Source organism: Oncorhynchus nerka, linkage group LG8 (genome assembly GCF_034236695.1).
Source record: "Oncorhynchus nerka isolate Pitt River linkage group LG8, Oner_Uvic_2.0, whole genome shotgun sequence".
NCBI classification, from domain to species: Eukaryota; Metazoa; Chordata; class Actinopteri; order Salmoniformes; family Salmonidae; genus Oncorhynchus; species Oncorhynchus nerka.
Genome location: NC_088403.1, coordinates 5,977,747 through 5,994,949, shown reverse-complemented (window position 1 = coordinate 5,994,949; position 17,203 = coordinate 5,977,747). Strand labels below are relative to the sequence as shown.

Below are 17,203 nucleotides of genomic sequence, written 5' to 3'. Positions count from 1 at the left end.
CGCGAGGCTTCCACCTGGGATCTGTGGATCTGCTGTGGAACAAGGCTTCCACCTGGGATCTGCGGTTCTGCTGTGGAACACAAGGCTTCCACCTGGGTTCTGCTGTGGAACACAAGGCTTCCACCTGGGTTCTGCTGTGGAACACAAGGCTTCCACCTGGGATCTGTGGATCTGCTGTGGAACACAAGACTTCCACCTGGGATCAGCTGTGGAACACAAGGCTTCCACCTGGGATCTGTGGATCTGTTGTGGAACACAAGGCTTCCACCTGGGATCTGCGGTTCTGCTGTGGAACACAAGGCTTCCACCTGGGTTCTGCTGTGGAACACAAGGCTTCCACCTGGGATCTGTGGATCTGCTGTGGAACACAAGGCTTCCACCTGGGATCTGCGGTTCTGCTGTGGAACACAAGGCTTCCACCTGGGATCTGCGGTTCTGCTGTGGAACACAAGGCTACCACCTGGGATCTGTGGATCTGCTGTGGAACACAAGGCTTCCACCTGGGATCTGCGGTTCTGCTGTGGAACACAAGGCTTCCACCTGGGTTCTGCTGTGGAACACAAGGCTTCCACCTGGGTTCTGCTGTGGAACACAAGGCTTCCACCATGCTTTTTCAGATGTAGGCCTACACAGAAATACATGTCTAGGAGACCCACACCAACTCTGTGTCCTTGAGGCAGCCAGCCAACCAACCAACCAGCCAGCCAACCAACCAGCCAGCCAGCCTGCCTAACTTGTTCCCTCTCCGCTGTCAGCACGAGTGTTGTTATGGCTGGCTGTAGAATGGGGGAGTTATGGGGGTTGTGTGGCTGGCTACAGAATGGGGGAGTTATGGGGGTTGTGTGGCTGGCTGTAGAATGGGGGAGTTATGGGGGTTGTGTGGCTGGCTGTAGACTGGGGGAGTTATGGGTGTTGTGTGGCTGGCTGTAGAATGGGGGAGTTATGGGGGTTGTGTGGCTGGCTACAGAATGGGGGAGTTATGGGGGTTGTGTGGCTGGCTGTAGAATGGGGGAGTTATGGGGGTTGTGTGGCTGGCTACAGAATGGGGGAGTTATGGGGGTTGTGTGGCTGGCTGTAGAATGGGGGAGTTATGGGGGTTGTGTGGCTGGCTACAGAATGGGGGAGTTATGTTTCTCTCTCTGCTCCTGTTTCTCTCTCTCTCTGCTCCTGTTTCTCTGTTTCTCTCTCACTGCTACTGTTTCTCCTCCTCAGGCGATGGTGTATTTTGAGCAGTTGAAGGAGTCCCAGGATGCCTGGGAGGTGTGTGCAGAGGCCCTGGCTAAAGGCATTTACAGGTGAGACCCATTAGTTGGTAGGATTCTGATTTGAGACTGTACAGTATCCTTCTAGTCACACCTGGGAGGTTTCAGATTCCAACCTGTTCTACTGCTTTGTCTCCCTGTCGGTTCTTCTCTGGTCTCCCTGTTGGTCTCCCTGTTGGTTCTTCTCTGGTCTCCCTGTCGGTTCTTCTCTGGTCTCCCTGTTGGTCTCCCTGTTGGTCTCCCTGTTGGTTCTTCTCTGGTCTCCCTGTTGGTCTCCCTGTTGGTCTCCCTGTTGGTTCTTCTCTGGTCTCCCTGTTGGTCTCCCTGTTGGTCTCCCTGTTGGTTCTTCTCTGGTCTCCCTGTTGGTCTCCCTGTTGGTTCTTCTCTGGTCTCCCTGTTGGTCTCCCTGTTGGTTCTTCTCTGGTCTCCCTGTTGGTCTCCCTGTTGGTTCTTCTCTGGTCTCCCTGTTGGTCCTTCTCTGGACTCTGGTCTCCCTGTTGGTTCTTCTCTGGTCTCCCTGTTGGTCTCCCTGTTGGTTCTTCTCTGGTCTCCCTGTTGGTCTCCCTGTTGGTCTCCCTGTTGGTTCTTCTCTGGTCTCCCTGTTGGGTCTCCCTGTTGGTTCTTCTCTGGTCTCCCTGTTGGTCTCCCTGTTGGTTCTTCTCTGGTCTCCCTGTTGGTTCTTCTCTGGTCTCCCTGTTGGTCTCCCTGTTGGTCCTTCTCTGGTCTCCCTGTTGGTTCTTCTCTGGTCTCCCTGTTGGTCTCCCTGTTGGTTCTTCTCTGGACTCTGGTCTCCCTGTTGGTTCTTCTCTGGTCTCCCTGTTGGTCTCCCTGTTGGTTCTTCTCTGGTCTCCCTGTTGGTTCTTCTCTGGTCTCCCTGTTGGTCCTTCTCTGGTCTCCCTGTTGGTCTCCCTGTTGGGTCTCCCTGTTGGTTCTTCTCTGGTCTCCCTGTTGGTCTCCCTGTTGGTCTCCCTGTTGGTTCTTCTCTGGTCTCCCTGTTGGTCTCCCTGTTGGTCCTTCTCTGGTCTCCCTGTTGGTCTCCCTGTTGGTCTCCCTGTTGGTTCTTCTCTGGTCTCCCTGTTGGTCTCCCTGTTGGTCCTTCTCTGGTCTCCCTGTTGGTCTCCCTGTTGGTTCTTCTCTGGTCTCCCTGTTGGTCTCCCTGTTGGTCCTTCTCTGGTCTCCCTGTTGGTCTCCCTGTTGGTCCTTCTCTGGACTCTTATTAATCCCTCTCTCAGTGACGACCCTGTGTTGTATTGTAATATCTTTATTAATCCCTCTCTCAGTGACGACCATGTGAAGTTCTTCTGTTTCCAAGTCCTGGAGCACCAGATCAAGTACAGGTGAGAGGAGGGGGAGGGGAGGAGGGGGAGGAGAGGAGAGGAGGCCGGGAGGGGAAGGAGAGGTGGAAGAGGAGGAGAGGAGGACGGGAGGGGAAGGAGAGGTGGAAGAGGAGGAGAGGGGGAGGAGCGGAGGGGAGAGGAGGACGGGAGGGGAAGGAGAGGTGGAGGAGGAGGAGGAGGAGAGGAGAGGAGAGGAGAGGAGAGGAAGTACCTCTGTCAGCTGTCATCCTGCCACTAGTCTGATAGATGATGAATTAGGAAGTCTGTGATAATAGGTTGACTGTTCCTCCAATCCCATTGACTCCAGATAACAGCTAATGCTGTCACCTTTTCTCATGCTTTCACAGTAGGGCATTAAAGTACTGTCACCTTTTCTCATGCTTTCACAGTAGGGCATTAAAGTACTGTCACCTTTTCTCATGCTTTCACAGTAGGGCATTAAAGTACTGTCACCTTTTCTCATGCTTTCACAGTAGGGCATTAAAGTACTGTCACCTTTTCTCATGCTTTCATAGTAGAGCATTAAAGTACTGTTACCTTTTCTCATGCTTTCACAGTAGGGCATTAAAGTACTGTCACCTTTTCCCACAGTAGGGCATCAAAGTACTGTCACGTTTCTTCCTAACATCTGACTGAAAACCATGTGGCCTGTGTCTCTGCCAGCAGTATCTCTATGAACTAGTCCTGAAAATGAAAAAGTGACTTATGAACTAGTCCTGAACAGAAAGTGACTTGCTGAACTAAAGTCCTGAACAGGAAAGCGACTTTATAAGTTAGTGAGCCGTCCCAGACATGGAGGCTCAGTCCCGGCTCAGCAACACACTGTGGAGAAACCCGATGAAGGGCTCCAGGGTCAGGTGGGGCTTCTGTCACTTAGCTCAACCTGTCACAACAACGCAGTACGTTTCATCAACAACCTCTATTTGTTACTTGAGCTGTCATTAGTTACACATTTCATCAACAACTATTTGTTACTTGAGCTTTCGTTAGTTACACATTTCATCAACAACTCTATTTGTTACTTGAGCTGTCGTTAGTTACACGTTTTTATACAGTCTTGAAGTTGACTCTCTTCCACACCTGAATTGAAAAATTGTATTCGAAAATGAATTTCAATATAATATTCTCCTTCTCTGCTATCCCGACAATCCTCCCCTCCTCCTCTTCATCTTCTTCCTCCTTCCCCTCCTCTTCATCTTCCTTCCCCTCCTCATCTTCTTCCTCCTTCCCCTCCTCTTCTTCTTCCTCCTCTTCCTTCCCCTTCTCCTCTTCATCTTCTTCCTCCTTCCCCTCCTCTTCTTATTTCTTCCCCTCTTCTTCCTCTTTCTTCTTCTTTCTCTTCTTATTCCTTCCCTTTCCCTCTTCTTCCTTCTCTTCCCTTCTTCTTCCTTCCTCCTCCTCTTCATCCTTCCCTCTTTCGCTCCTCCTTCCTCCCTCCTTCTTTCTTCCTCCTTCCTTCTCCTCCTCCTTCCCTCCTCCTCCTCTTCTTCCTCCTCCTCCTTCCCCTCCTCCTCCTCTCCCTCCTCCTCCTCCTCCTCTTCCTCTTCCTCCTCCTCCTCCTCTTCATCCTCTCCCTCCGTCTCCTTTCTCTTCCTCCTCCTCCTCCTTCCCCTCTTCGTCTTCCTCCTCCTCCTTCCTCCTCCCCTCCTCCTCCTCCTCCTTCCCCTCTTTGTCTTCCTCCTCCTCCTTCCCCTCCCCCTCCCTCCCTCCTCCTTCCCCTCCTCCTCTTCCTCCTCCTTCCCTTCCCCCTCCCCCTCTTCCTTCCTCCTCCTCCTCTCCAGTTAATGAACTCCCAACCAGAGAAGCTGTTCATCCGTAACAAGGCCCAGGTTGCCTCTGACCGTGATGGAGTACCTGACCCACTGGCTCAAGTTCTTCGACCTGCTGCCTCTAGTGGGCCTGAACCCACACGGGGTCGACGTCTACCTCAGGACACTGATGGCTATTGACGCTGAGGTGGTGGACAGAGACATCCTGCACTCCCCTGAGGTAAGAGGACACTGAGGGTGTCCTCTTTTTTCTCTCTTTCTCTCCTTCTCTCTTCTCTCTCTTTTTCTCTCCTTCTCTCTCTTTTTCTCTCCTTCTCTTTTCTCTCTCTCCTTCTCTTTTCTCTCTCTCCTTCTCTTCTCTCTCTTTTTCTCTCCTTCTCTTCTCTTTAGGAGGTTCGTAGGAACACATTATTAAAGGATGGTATGAGGGAGCAGGTCATCCCCAGTCTCTAACTCCTCTCTCTCTCTCTCTCTCCTCTCTCTCTCTCTACCCACCTCCTCTCTCTCCTCCCTCCCTCTCCTCTCTCTCTCTCTCCCTCTCTCTCTCTACCCCCTCCCCTCTCTCTCTCTCTCTCCTCTCTCTCTCTCCTCTCTCTCTCTCTACCCCCCTCCTCTCTCTCCTCTCTCTCTCCCCTCTCTCTCTCTACCCCCCTCCTCTCTCCTCTCTCTAGGAGGTTCGTAGGAACACATTAATAAAGGATGGTATGAGGGAGCAGGTCATCCCCAGCCTGGTTGAGTCCTGGTACCAGATCCTCGGGGCCTATCAGCAGTCTCACCCTGAGATCACCTGTCAATGTCTGGAGGTAGTGGGGGCATACGTCTCCTGGATAGACCTCAACCTCATCGCCAACGACAGGTACGTCTGTCTGTGGTCAGTCTGTGTGGTCAGTCTGTGTGGTCAGTCTCTGTCTGTGTGGTCATCTCTCTGTCTGTGTGGTCAGTCTCTGTCTGTGTGGTCAGTCTCTGTCTGTGTGGTCAGTCTCTGTCTGTGGTCATCTCTCTGTCTGTGTGGTCAGTCTCTGTCCAGTCTGTGTGGTCAGTCTCTGTCTGTGTGGTCAGTCTCTGTCCAGTCTGTGTGGTCAGTCTCTGTCTGTGTGGTCAGTCTCTGGTCAGTCTGTGTGGTCAGTGGCTGTCTGTGTGGTCAGTGGCTGTCTGTGGTCAGTGGCTGTCTGTGTGGTCAGTCTGTGTGGTCAGTCTGTGTGGTCAGTCGTTTCATTCTCAACCAGGATTCCTATGGAACGCCGTTTTGGTCTTTGTGTGTCCAAAAATATACACTATTTGACGTGCCAATGAAGCTTGTTGACCAATCAGGACCTGAATATGACATAAAAATGTAACACATTAATACATTTTCTACACATTGATTAGACGATCCCTCCTATTTCATATCACGGTATGCTACGATGCTGGTAAAGTTGTCTCGCGCAGGTACCAAGCTAAAGCTAGCTAGGTACTAAGCTAAAGCTAGCTAGGTAATAAGCTAAAGCTAGCTAGGTACCAAGCTAAAGCTAGCTAGGTACCAAGCTAAAGCTAGCTAGGTACCAAGCTAAAGCTAGCTAGGTACTAAGCTAAAGCTAGCTAGGTACTAAGCTAAAGCTAGCTAGGTACCAAGCTAAAGCTAGCTTAAACAGTTGTTAGCTAGGTACTGTTAAAGCTATTAGGTACCAAGCCAGTTATTAGGCATTGCCAAAGTTAGCTAGGTACTAAGCTAAAGCTAGCTAGGTACCAAGCTAAAGCTAGCTAGGTATTGTTAAAGCTATAGGTAAATTGCCAAAGCTAGCTAGGTACCAAGCCAAAAGCTAGCTAGGCACCAAGCTAAAGCTAGCTAGGCACTGTTAAAGCTAGGCACCTGCTAAAGCTACAAAGACCAAGTTAAGCTAGGCACCAAGCTAAAGCTAGCTAGGCACCAAGCTAAAGCTAGCTAGGCACCAAGCTAAAGCTAGCTAGGCACCAAGCTAAATACAGAGCTACTGTATCTTTTTGACACGCAAAGACCCAAACTAATCAGGATAGATAATAATAAGGTATTTGAGGTAGATATGTACATGAAGGCAGGGTAAAGTGACTAGACATGCGGATAGATAATAATAAGGTATTTGAGGTAGATATGTACATGAAGGCAGGGTAAAGTGACTAGACATCAGGATAGATAATAATAAGGTATTTGAGGTAGATATGTACATGAAGGCAGGGTAAAGTGACATCAGGATAGATAATAATAAGGTATTGGAGGTAGATATGTACATGAAGGCAGGGTAAAGAGACTAGGCATCAGGATAGATCATAATAAGGTATTGGAGGTAGATATGGTGAATTCAGACCCATTCCCCTTTCAGTAAGTTACAGCCTTATTCTATAATTGATATGGTGGATAGATAGATAGGTAGATATGGTGAATTCAGACCCATTCCCCTTTCAGTAAGTTACAACCTTATTCTATAATTGATATGGTGGATAGATAGATAGGTAGATATGGTGAATTCAGACCCATTCCCCTTTCAGTAAGTTACAGCCTTATTCTATAATTGATATGGTGGATAGATAAATACCCCATAATGACATCACAATACCCCATAATGACATCACAATACCCCATAATGACATCACAATACCCCATAATGACATCACAATACCCCATAATGACATCACAATACCCCATAATGACATCACAATACCCCATAATGACATCACAATACCCCATAATGACATCACAATACCCCATAATGACATCACAATACCCCCATAGTGACATCACAATACCCCATAATGACATCACAATACCCCATAATGACATCACAATACCCCCATAGTGACATCACAATACCCCATAATGACATCACAATACCCCATAATGACATCACAATACCCCCATAATGACAAAGCGAAAACAGGTTGTCTAGAAATTTTGCAAATGTATTAAAAATAAAATACAGATGCCTAATTTACGTATTCAGACCCTTTCCTATGAGACATCGAGCTCAAATGCATCGTGTTGAAACTCATCAGATGTCGCCCTTCTCCGTCCGCGCCTCCTCCTCATCCTCCTTTGCTATGAGACTAGACATCGAGCTCAAATGCACCGTGTTGAAACGCCTTCTTGTCATCAACATCAGTGGTTGTTGTGTGACGGTCCAGGTTTATGAACCAGAGACTAGATCAGAGGACTGGTCCTGGACCAGTGTGTTCCTCTCCCTCCAGGTTAATGAACCAGACACTAGATCAGAGGACTGTCCTGGACTAGTGTTTAACCAGTGTGCGTTCCTTCCTCTCCAGGTTTATGAACCAGACACTAGATCAGAGGACTGGTCCTGACCAGTGTGTTCCTGTCCTCCAGGTTAATGAACCAGAGACTAGATCAGAGGACTGGTTCTGACCAGTGTGTTCCTCTCCCCTCCAGGTTAATGAACCAGAGACTAGATCAGAGGACTGGTCCTGGACCAGTGTTCCTCTCCCTCCAGGTTAATGAACCAGACACTAGATCAGAGGACTGGTCCTGGACCAGTGTGTTCCTGTCCCCTCCAGGTTAATGAACCAGACACTAGATCAGAGGACTGGTCCTGGACCAGTGTGTTCCTCTCCTCCAGGTTAATGAACCAGACACTAGATCAGAGGACTGGTCTCTGGACCAGTGTGTTCCTGTCCCTCCAGGTTAATGGAACCAGACATCAGGATCAGAGGACTGGTCCTGGACCAGTGTGTTCCTGTCCTCCAGGTTAATGAACCAGACACTAGATCAGAGGACTGGTCCTGGACCAGTGTGTGTTCTCTCCCTCCAGGTTAATGAACCAGACACTAGATCAGGAGACTGGTCCCTGGACCAGTGTGTTCCTGTCCCTCCAGGTTAATGAACCAGACACTAGATCAGAGGACTGGTCCTGGACCAGTGTGTTCCTCTCCCTCCAGGTTAAATGAACCAGACACTTGATCAGAGGACTGGTCTGGACCAGTGTGTTCCTCTCCTCCAGGTTAATGAACCAGACACTAGATCAGAGGACTGGTCCTGGACCAGTGTTTAACCAGTGCCCCTGTCCCTCCAGGTTAATGAACCAGACACTAGGATCAGAGGACTGGTCCTGACCAGTGTTTAACCAGTCTGTTCCTCCCTCCAGGTTAGCCGTAGAACTAGAGACTAGATCAGGATGACTGGTCCTGGACCAGTGTTTAACCAGTGTGTTCCTGTCCCTCCAGGTCTATGAACCAGAGACTAGATCAGAGGACTGGTCCTGGACCAGTGTGTTCCTCTCCCTCCAGGTTAATGAACCAGACCCTCGATCAGAGGACTGGTCCTGGACCAGTGTGTTCCTGTCCCTCCAGGTTAATGAACCAGACCCTCGATCAGAGGACTGGTCCTGGACCAGTGTTTAACCAGTGTGTTCCTGTCCCTCCAGGTCTATGAACCAGAGACTAGATCAGAGGACTGGTCCTGGACCAGTGTTTAACCAGTGTGTTCCTGTCCCTCCAGGTTTGTGAACCTGCTGCTGAGTCAGATGTCTGTGGAGGACCTGAGAGAGGAGGCGTGTGACTGTCTGTTTGAGATTGTCAATAAAGGAATGGACCCGACAGACAAGACCAAGCTGGTCGAGTCCCTCTGTCAAGTCCTGCAGTCGGCTGGCTTCTTCAACGTGGACCAGGTAGGTGCACACACACACACACACACACACACACACCACATAACACACACACCACATAACACACACACACCACATAACACACACACCACATAACACACACACCATAACACACACACACCACATAACACACACACCACATAACACACACACCACATAACACACACACACCACATAACACACACACCACATAACACACACACCATAACACACACACACACCACATAACACACACACCACATAACACACACACACCACATAACACACACACCACATAACACACACACCATAACACACACACACCACATAACACACACACCATAACACACACACACACACACACCATAACACACACACACACACACACCATAACACACACACACACACACACCATAACACACACACACACACACACACCATAACACACACACACACACACACCATAACACACACACACACACACCACATAACACACATAACACACACACACACACACACCATAACACACACACACACACCATAACACACACCACATAAACACACACACACACCACACACACACACCATAACACACCACACACCACACACACACCACAACACACACACAGACACACACACCATAACACACACACACACACACCATAACACACACACACCACATAAACACACACACCACATAACACACACACCATAACACACACACACACACACACCATAACACACACACACACACACACCATAACACACACACACACACACACCATAACACACACACACACACACACACACACACCACATAACACACACACACACACACCATAACACACACACACACACACACCATAACACACACACACACACACACACACACACCACATAACACACACACACACACACCATAACACACACCACATAACACACACACACACCACACACACACACCATAACACACACCACACACCACACACACACCACAACACACACACAGACACACACACACCATAACACACACACACACACACACCATAACACACACACACCACATAACACACACCACCACATAACACACACACCATAACACACACACACACACACACCATAAACACACACACACACACACACCATAAACACACACACACACACACCATAACACACACACACACACACACCATAACACAACACACACACACACACCACATAACACACACACACACACACCATAACACACACACACACCATAACACACACCACATAACACACACACACACCACACACACACACCATAACACACACCACACACCACACACACACCACAACACACACACAGACACACACACCATAACACACACACACACCATAACACACACACACACCATAACACACACACATCACATAACACACACCACAACACACACACACACCACATAACACACACCACAACACACACACACACACACACACCACACACACACACAAACTCGCTACTCCATTTCCCACAGTCCAACAAAAGGCCAAAGGCTCCATTTCCTTCCTCCTCACCTCTACTTCCTGAATGGATGAAAACTGTTTCCTGTTTATACCTGAAAAAGCCCCCCCCCCCCCGTTTCCTGTCTTGGCTCCATCAGGAGGAGTGATGACCTTCCTGGCCAAGTTCTCCAGACTGGTGAACGGGATGGGCCAGTCTCTGGTGCTGAGCTGGGACCAAACTGGCCAAGGGGCGAGGTGAAGGCAGCCGCCGAGGCGTTGTGCGCCCGAGACCAAGGTTCTCTGCTCCTCCAGCTGCTGGTCCACGACGACGACGAAGATCTCAGCCAACATCGCAGGCTTCTGCTACGACTACCTGCACGTACTGAAACAGGTGAGATATACCCTGCAGCTGGGAATATGACTCCCTATTCTCTATGTGCACTACATCTGGACCAGAGGTCTATGGGAATATGGCTCCTATTCTCTATGTGCACTACATCTGACCAGAGGTATATGAGAATATGGCCCTATTCTATGTGCACTACATCTGACCAGAGGTCTATGGGAATATGACTCCCTATTCCTCTATGTGCACTACATCTGACCAGAGGTCTATGAGAATATGGCCTCATTCTCTATGTGTGCACTACATCTGACCAGAGGTCTATGGGAATATGACTCCCTATTCTCTATGTGCACTACATCTGACCAGAGGTCTATGGGAATATGGCTCCCTATTCTCTATGTGCACTACATCTGACCAGAGGCTTATGGGAATATGGCTCCCTATTCTCTATGTGCACTACATCTGACCAGAGGTCTATGGGAATATGGCTCCCTATTCTCTATGTGCACTACATCTGACCAGAGTTTATGGAATATGGCTCCCCCATTCTCTATGTGCACTACATCTGACCAGAGGTCTATGGGAATATGGCTCCCTATTCTCTATGTGCACTACATCTGACCAGAGACCTATGGGAATATGGCTCCCTATTCTCTATGTGCACTACATCTGACCAGAGACCTATGGGAATATGGCTCCATATTCTCTATGTGCACTACATCTGACCAGAGGTCTATGGGAATATGGCTCCCTATTCTCTATGTGCACTACATCTGACCAGAGGCTTATGGGAATATGGCTCCCTATTCTCTATGTGCACTACATCTGACCAGAGGTCTATGGGAATATGGCTCCCTATTCTCTATGGCACCTTATTCCACCCAGGCCTCTGGTCGAATGTAGTGCACTATGAAGGGAATAGTGTCATTTGGGCCACTCTAGATGTATCTTTACTAGATAGGAGAGGGAGACACTCTAGATGTGTCTTTACTAGATAGGAGAGGGAGACACTCTAGATGTGTCTTTACTAGACAGGAGAGGGAGACACTCTAGATGTGTCTTTACTAGACAGGAGAGGGAGACACTCTAGATGTATCTTTACTAGACAGGAGAGGGAGTCACTCTACACTCTAGATGTATCTTTACCAGACAGGAGAGGGAGTCACTCTAGATGTATCTTTACTAGACAGGAGAGGGAGACACTCTAGATGTATCTTTACTAGACAGGAGAGGGAGACACTCTAGATGTATCTTTACTAGACAGGAGAGGGAGTCACTCACACTCTAGATGTATCTTTACTAGACAGGAGAGGGAGTCACTCATTACACTCTAGATGTGTCTTACTAGACAGGAGAGGGAGACACTCTAGATGTATCTTTACTAGACAGGAGAGGGAGACACTCTAGATGTATCTTTACTTCTAGACAGATAGGGAGACACTTCTAGATGTATCTTTACCAGACAGGAGAGGGAGACACTCTAGATGTATCTTTTACCAGACAGGAGAGGGAGACACTTAGATGTATCTTACTAGACAGGAGAGGGAGACACTCTAGATGTATCTTTACTAGACAGGAGAGGGAGACACTTCAGATGTGTCTTTACTAGACAGGAGAGAGAGACACTCTAGATGTATCTTTACCAGACAGGAGTCAGAGACACTAGATGTATCTTTACTAGACAGGGAGAGGAGTCACTCTACACTCTAGATGTATCTTTACCAGACAGGCGAGGGAGACACTCTAGATGTATCTTTAATAGACAGGAGAGGGAGACACTCTAGATGTATCTTTACTAGACAGGAGAGAGGAGTAGATGTATCTTTACTAGACAGGAGAGGGAGACACTCACTCTAGATGTATCTTTACCAGACAGGAGAGGGAGACACTCTACATGTTTCATTTACATTTTAAGTCAGGAGAGGGAGTCACTCTACACTCTAGATGTATCTTTACTAGACAGGAGAGGGAGTCACTCTAGATGTATCTTTACTAGACAGGAGAGGGAGACACTCTACACTCATTTACATTTACATTTAAGTCATTTAGCAGACGCTCTTATCCAGATGTATCTTTACCAGACAGGCGAGGGAGTCACTCTACACTCTAGATGTATCTTTACCAGACAGGAGAGGAGCCCTCTACACCTCTAGATGTATCTTTACCAGACAGGCGAGGAGACACTCTGTGATGTATCTTTACCAGACAGGCGAGGGAGACACTCTAGATGTATCTTTACCAGACAGGAGAGGGAGACACTCTAGATGTATCTTTACTAGACAGGAGAGGGAGACACTCTACACTCTAGATGTATCTTTACCAGACAGGCGAGGGAGACACTCTAGATGTATCTTTACCAGACAGGCGAGGGAGACACTCTAGATGTATCTTTACTAGACAGGAGAGAGAGAGACACACTAGATGTATCTTTTACCAGACAGGGAGAGGGAGACTCTACACTCTAGATGTATCTTTACTAGACAGGAGAGGGAGACACTCACACTCTAGATGTATCTTACCAGACAGGTATGAGGGAGACACTCTAGATGTATCTTTACCAGACAGGAGAGGGAGACACTCTACACTCTAGATGTATCTTTACTAGACAGGAGAGGGAGTCACTCTACACTCTAGATGTATCTTTACTAGACAGGAGAGGGAGACACTCTAGATGTATCTTTACTAGACATGAGAGGGAGTCACTCTAGATGTATCTTTACTAGACAGGAGAGGGAGACACTCTAGATGTATCTTTACTAGACAGGAGTAGGAGTCACTCTAGATGTGTCTTTACTAGACAGGAGAGGCAGACACTCTAGATGTATCTCTACTAGACAGGAGAGAGAGACACTAGATGTATCTTTACCAGACAGGAGAGGGAGTCACTCTACACTCTAGATGTATCTTTACTAGACAGGAGAGGGAGTCACTCTACACTCTAGATGTATCTCTACTAGACAGGAGAGGGAGACACTCTACACTCTAGATGTATCTTTACCAGACAGGCGAGGGAGACACTCTAGATGTATCTTTACTAGACAGGAGAGGGAGACACTCTACACTCTAGATACCTTACTAGACAGGAGAGGGAGTCACTCTACACTCTAGATGTATCTTTACCAGACAGGCGAGGGAGACACTCTACACTCTAGATGTATCTTTACCAGACAGGCGAGGGAGACACTCTAGATGTATCTTTACTAGACAGGAGAGGGAGACACTCTACACTCTAGATGTATCTTTACTAGACAGGAGAAGGAGTCACTCTACACTCTAGATGTATCTTTACTAGACAGGAGAGGGAGACACTCTACACTCATTTACATTTACATTTAAGTCATTTAGCAGACGCTCTTATCCAGATGTATCTTTACCAGACAGGAGAGGGAGACACTCTAGATGTATCTTTACCAGACAGGAGAGGGAGACACTCTACACTCTAGATGTATCTTTACCAGACAGGCGAGGGAGACACTCTAGATGTATCTTTACTAGACAGGAGAGGGAGACACTCTAGATGTATCTTTACTAGACAGGAGAGGGAGACACTCTACACTCTAGATGTATCTTTACTAGACAGGAGAGAGAGACACACTAGATGTATCTTTACCAGACAGGAGAGGGAGACACTCTACACTCTAGGTGTATCTTTACTAGACAGGAGAGGGAGACACTCTACACTCTAGATGTATCTTTACCAGACAGGAGAGGGAGACACTCTACACTCTAGATGTACTTACCAGACAGGAGAGGGAGACACTCTAGATCAAGCATATAAATGAGTCAAGGCCCTACAGCCACATCCGGCTCCGCAAGAAGGCTTTTTACGCCCCTGGATGATTCCTGATTTACATAGGAACTGCCTGCAGCAAGCCGGCAGCCCGTGAGATCTTACACGCACCAATACTACATTTCCCACAATGCAGACAAGACCGAGCAGTAGGCTGCTTCATTTCAATATTTACTACACAGCAGTCACAAAATCACAGTAAAAATTAACTTTCAGATACCCATCAAAAATGGCAAACCGAAGGTGGATACTGAGAACCGGGGTTTCAAACAAGGTGGAGTGGAGTATATGTTCTCAATGGGTAGCTGGAAAACCTGTGTGTCTTCTGTGTGGAGAAAGTGTGAAGGTACTGAAAGAGTATAATCTGAGACGACATTATGAAACGAAACACGCGGACAAACAAGAATATGGACATGGAACAAAGGCTACAAAAGGCAGAGAGGAATTAAAACGAGGCTCAAATCTCGACAGGCTCTGTTCAAAAGCCAAATCACAAGGCCAGGTTGCATGTCAAGGCCAGTTTTATTTTGGCAGAAGAGATCGCTAAATCAGCCCGGCCATTTACGGGAGGGGATTTACTAAAAAACTGCATGATTAAAGTTTGTGACGAAGTTTGCCTGGGTGAAAAAGGCAACTCTTTTAAATGTGAGTCTGAGCAGAAACACCATTGCCGAGAGTAGACCAGTTGTCCATCAATCTAAAAGAGCAGCTTGTAAAAAAAGGAAAAGATTTTATTGCATATTCCTTGGCTGTGGGATGAGAGCACCGACATTTCTGACATTGCCCAGTGTCAATTTTCATCCGCGGAGGGACTCCAACCTAAGCTTTGACAGAGGAGTTTTTGGTTTACGTCCCATGCATGGCACAACCACGGGCATGATTTGTATGAAGAGGTGTCAAGATGTGTAAATGAGATGGAGCTGCCTTGGGAAAACTCTCGTGGGTTTGATAAACCGACGGAGCACCGGGCATGTGTGGACACAGAGCGACTGGGTGGCGAAGATACGGAAAAGATGCAAGAGGAAAATCACACAGGTGAGCTGACAGCTTATCATTGTATCATACACCAGGAAGCGTTGTGCGGTAAAGCCTGAAATGGAGCATGTAATGAGCATCATCACGCGCACAGTTAACTTTATCAGAGCCAAAGGTTTGAATCACCGCCAGTTCAAGGCATTTCTGACGGAGTTAGAAACGGAGCATGGTGATTTGCCTTATCACACAGAGGTGCGATGGCTAAGCCAGGGAAAGGTGTCCAAAGATGTTTCGAGTCGTGAGGAGATTTGTCTGTTCTTGGACAGCAAAAGGGAAAGACACAACACAACTCCGAGACGAAATGTTTCTGTGTGAAATGGCTTTTCTGTGTGACATTACGAGTCATCTGAATGCAATAAACCTGCAGCTGCAGGGTCGGGATCGTGTCATCTCTGATATGTACAGTACAGTGAAGGCATTTAAAACCAAACTGACTCTGTGGGAGACGAGATGCGGAAAGAAAATTTGAGCCACTTTCCCAGCTGCCAGACCATGAAAGAGAAGCTCTCTACCAGTGTGTTCCTGAGCACACACAGTTGGCTGATAAAATAGGTATATGCTTGCCGCTGACTTTCGACGCCGATTTGCTGACTTTGAAGCACAAAAGCAGGTTGGAACTGCTGCAACCCATTTGCTGTTGACGTGGAAAGCTCACTCACCAAACCTCCAAATGGAGCTTGATTGACCTCCAATGCAATGATGCACTGAGGGCAAAATATGCGGCAGTGGGTGCTGCTGAGCGCCTCGTTTCCTCCCGCACAATGCCCCAGCTGCGCATCCAGGCTGCCTGGAACGTTGTCTATGTTTGCAAAGCATACACCAGAACAACTGTTTTCTTTGATGAACCTGGAACAAAACATCACACAGAGTCGACTTACTGCTGAACACCTCCACCAATTCTGAGGATTTCTTCAGCTCAGAGCCTTACCTCAACATTACGAACTTGTGGAAAAGATGGGACACCACCAAGTATCACCTCAACCTCAAACAAGTGAACATTACTGTTTAATCCACATATTTGGGACACACTCGAGTTCAAGTTTAAAAGTTAAAATTTAATATTTGTTTTCCTGCATATTTACTTCTCCTTAAACAAGTGTTGTTTTTTGATTAATAGATTTTACTTTATTTTTTGTATTTCAATCCAATTATATTTTAAAAATATTTCAGTTGAGTGGATGATAGAAAATTGGTTATTATTGTTTTTTTCTTTGAAGTAAATTTAGCTTCTTTGCTAAAATAGAAAATATAGTCTACTGATGGTGCCTTGAATACCGGTTTCTTTCATTTAATGTTCATGTTATGGGGATATTTATATAAAGGAAATTTGTCTTTTGTGTCTGTTGAAAATTAAAGATTACTGACAGAGCCATAAGAAAATATTGCTTTATTTATCTGATCATATTGTAATATATTTGTTAGGTTTTCAGTAGGTTCAATTAGGTTCACTAGACTATATGCGTCATTTAAAAATTTTTCAATGAACATTCGAACAGTCCGGCCCTCGCCTTGTAGCTGATTTTTTTATTTGGCCCTCCGTCCATTTGACTTTGACACCCCTGCTCTAGA

General features: G+C 47.3%; 1 protein-coding gene across 1 annotated transcript; it reads left to right on the top strand.

Annotated features, from left to right (window-relative positions):
- Nucleotides 1-4,444: 4,444 nt before the first annotated feature.
- Nucleotides 4,445-10,884, top strand: LOC135573024 (exportin-T-like). The gene is made up of 5 exons (XM_065022079.1): nucleotides 4,445-4,588; nucleotides 5,040-5,224; nucleotides 8,831-9,003; nucleotides 10,622-10,718; nucleotides 10,776-10,884. The coding sequence occupies exons 1-5, from the start codon at nucleotides 4,445-4,447 to the stop codon at nucleotides 10,882-10,884; spliced, it is 708 nt and encodes a 235-aa protein (XP_064878151.1).
- Nucleotides 10,885-17,203: the final 6,319 nt, after the last annotated feature.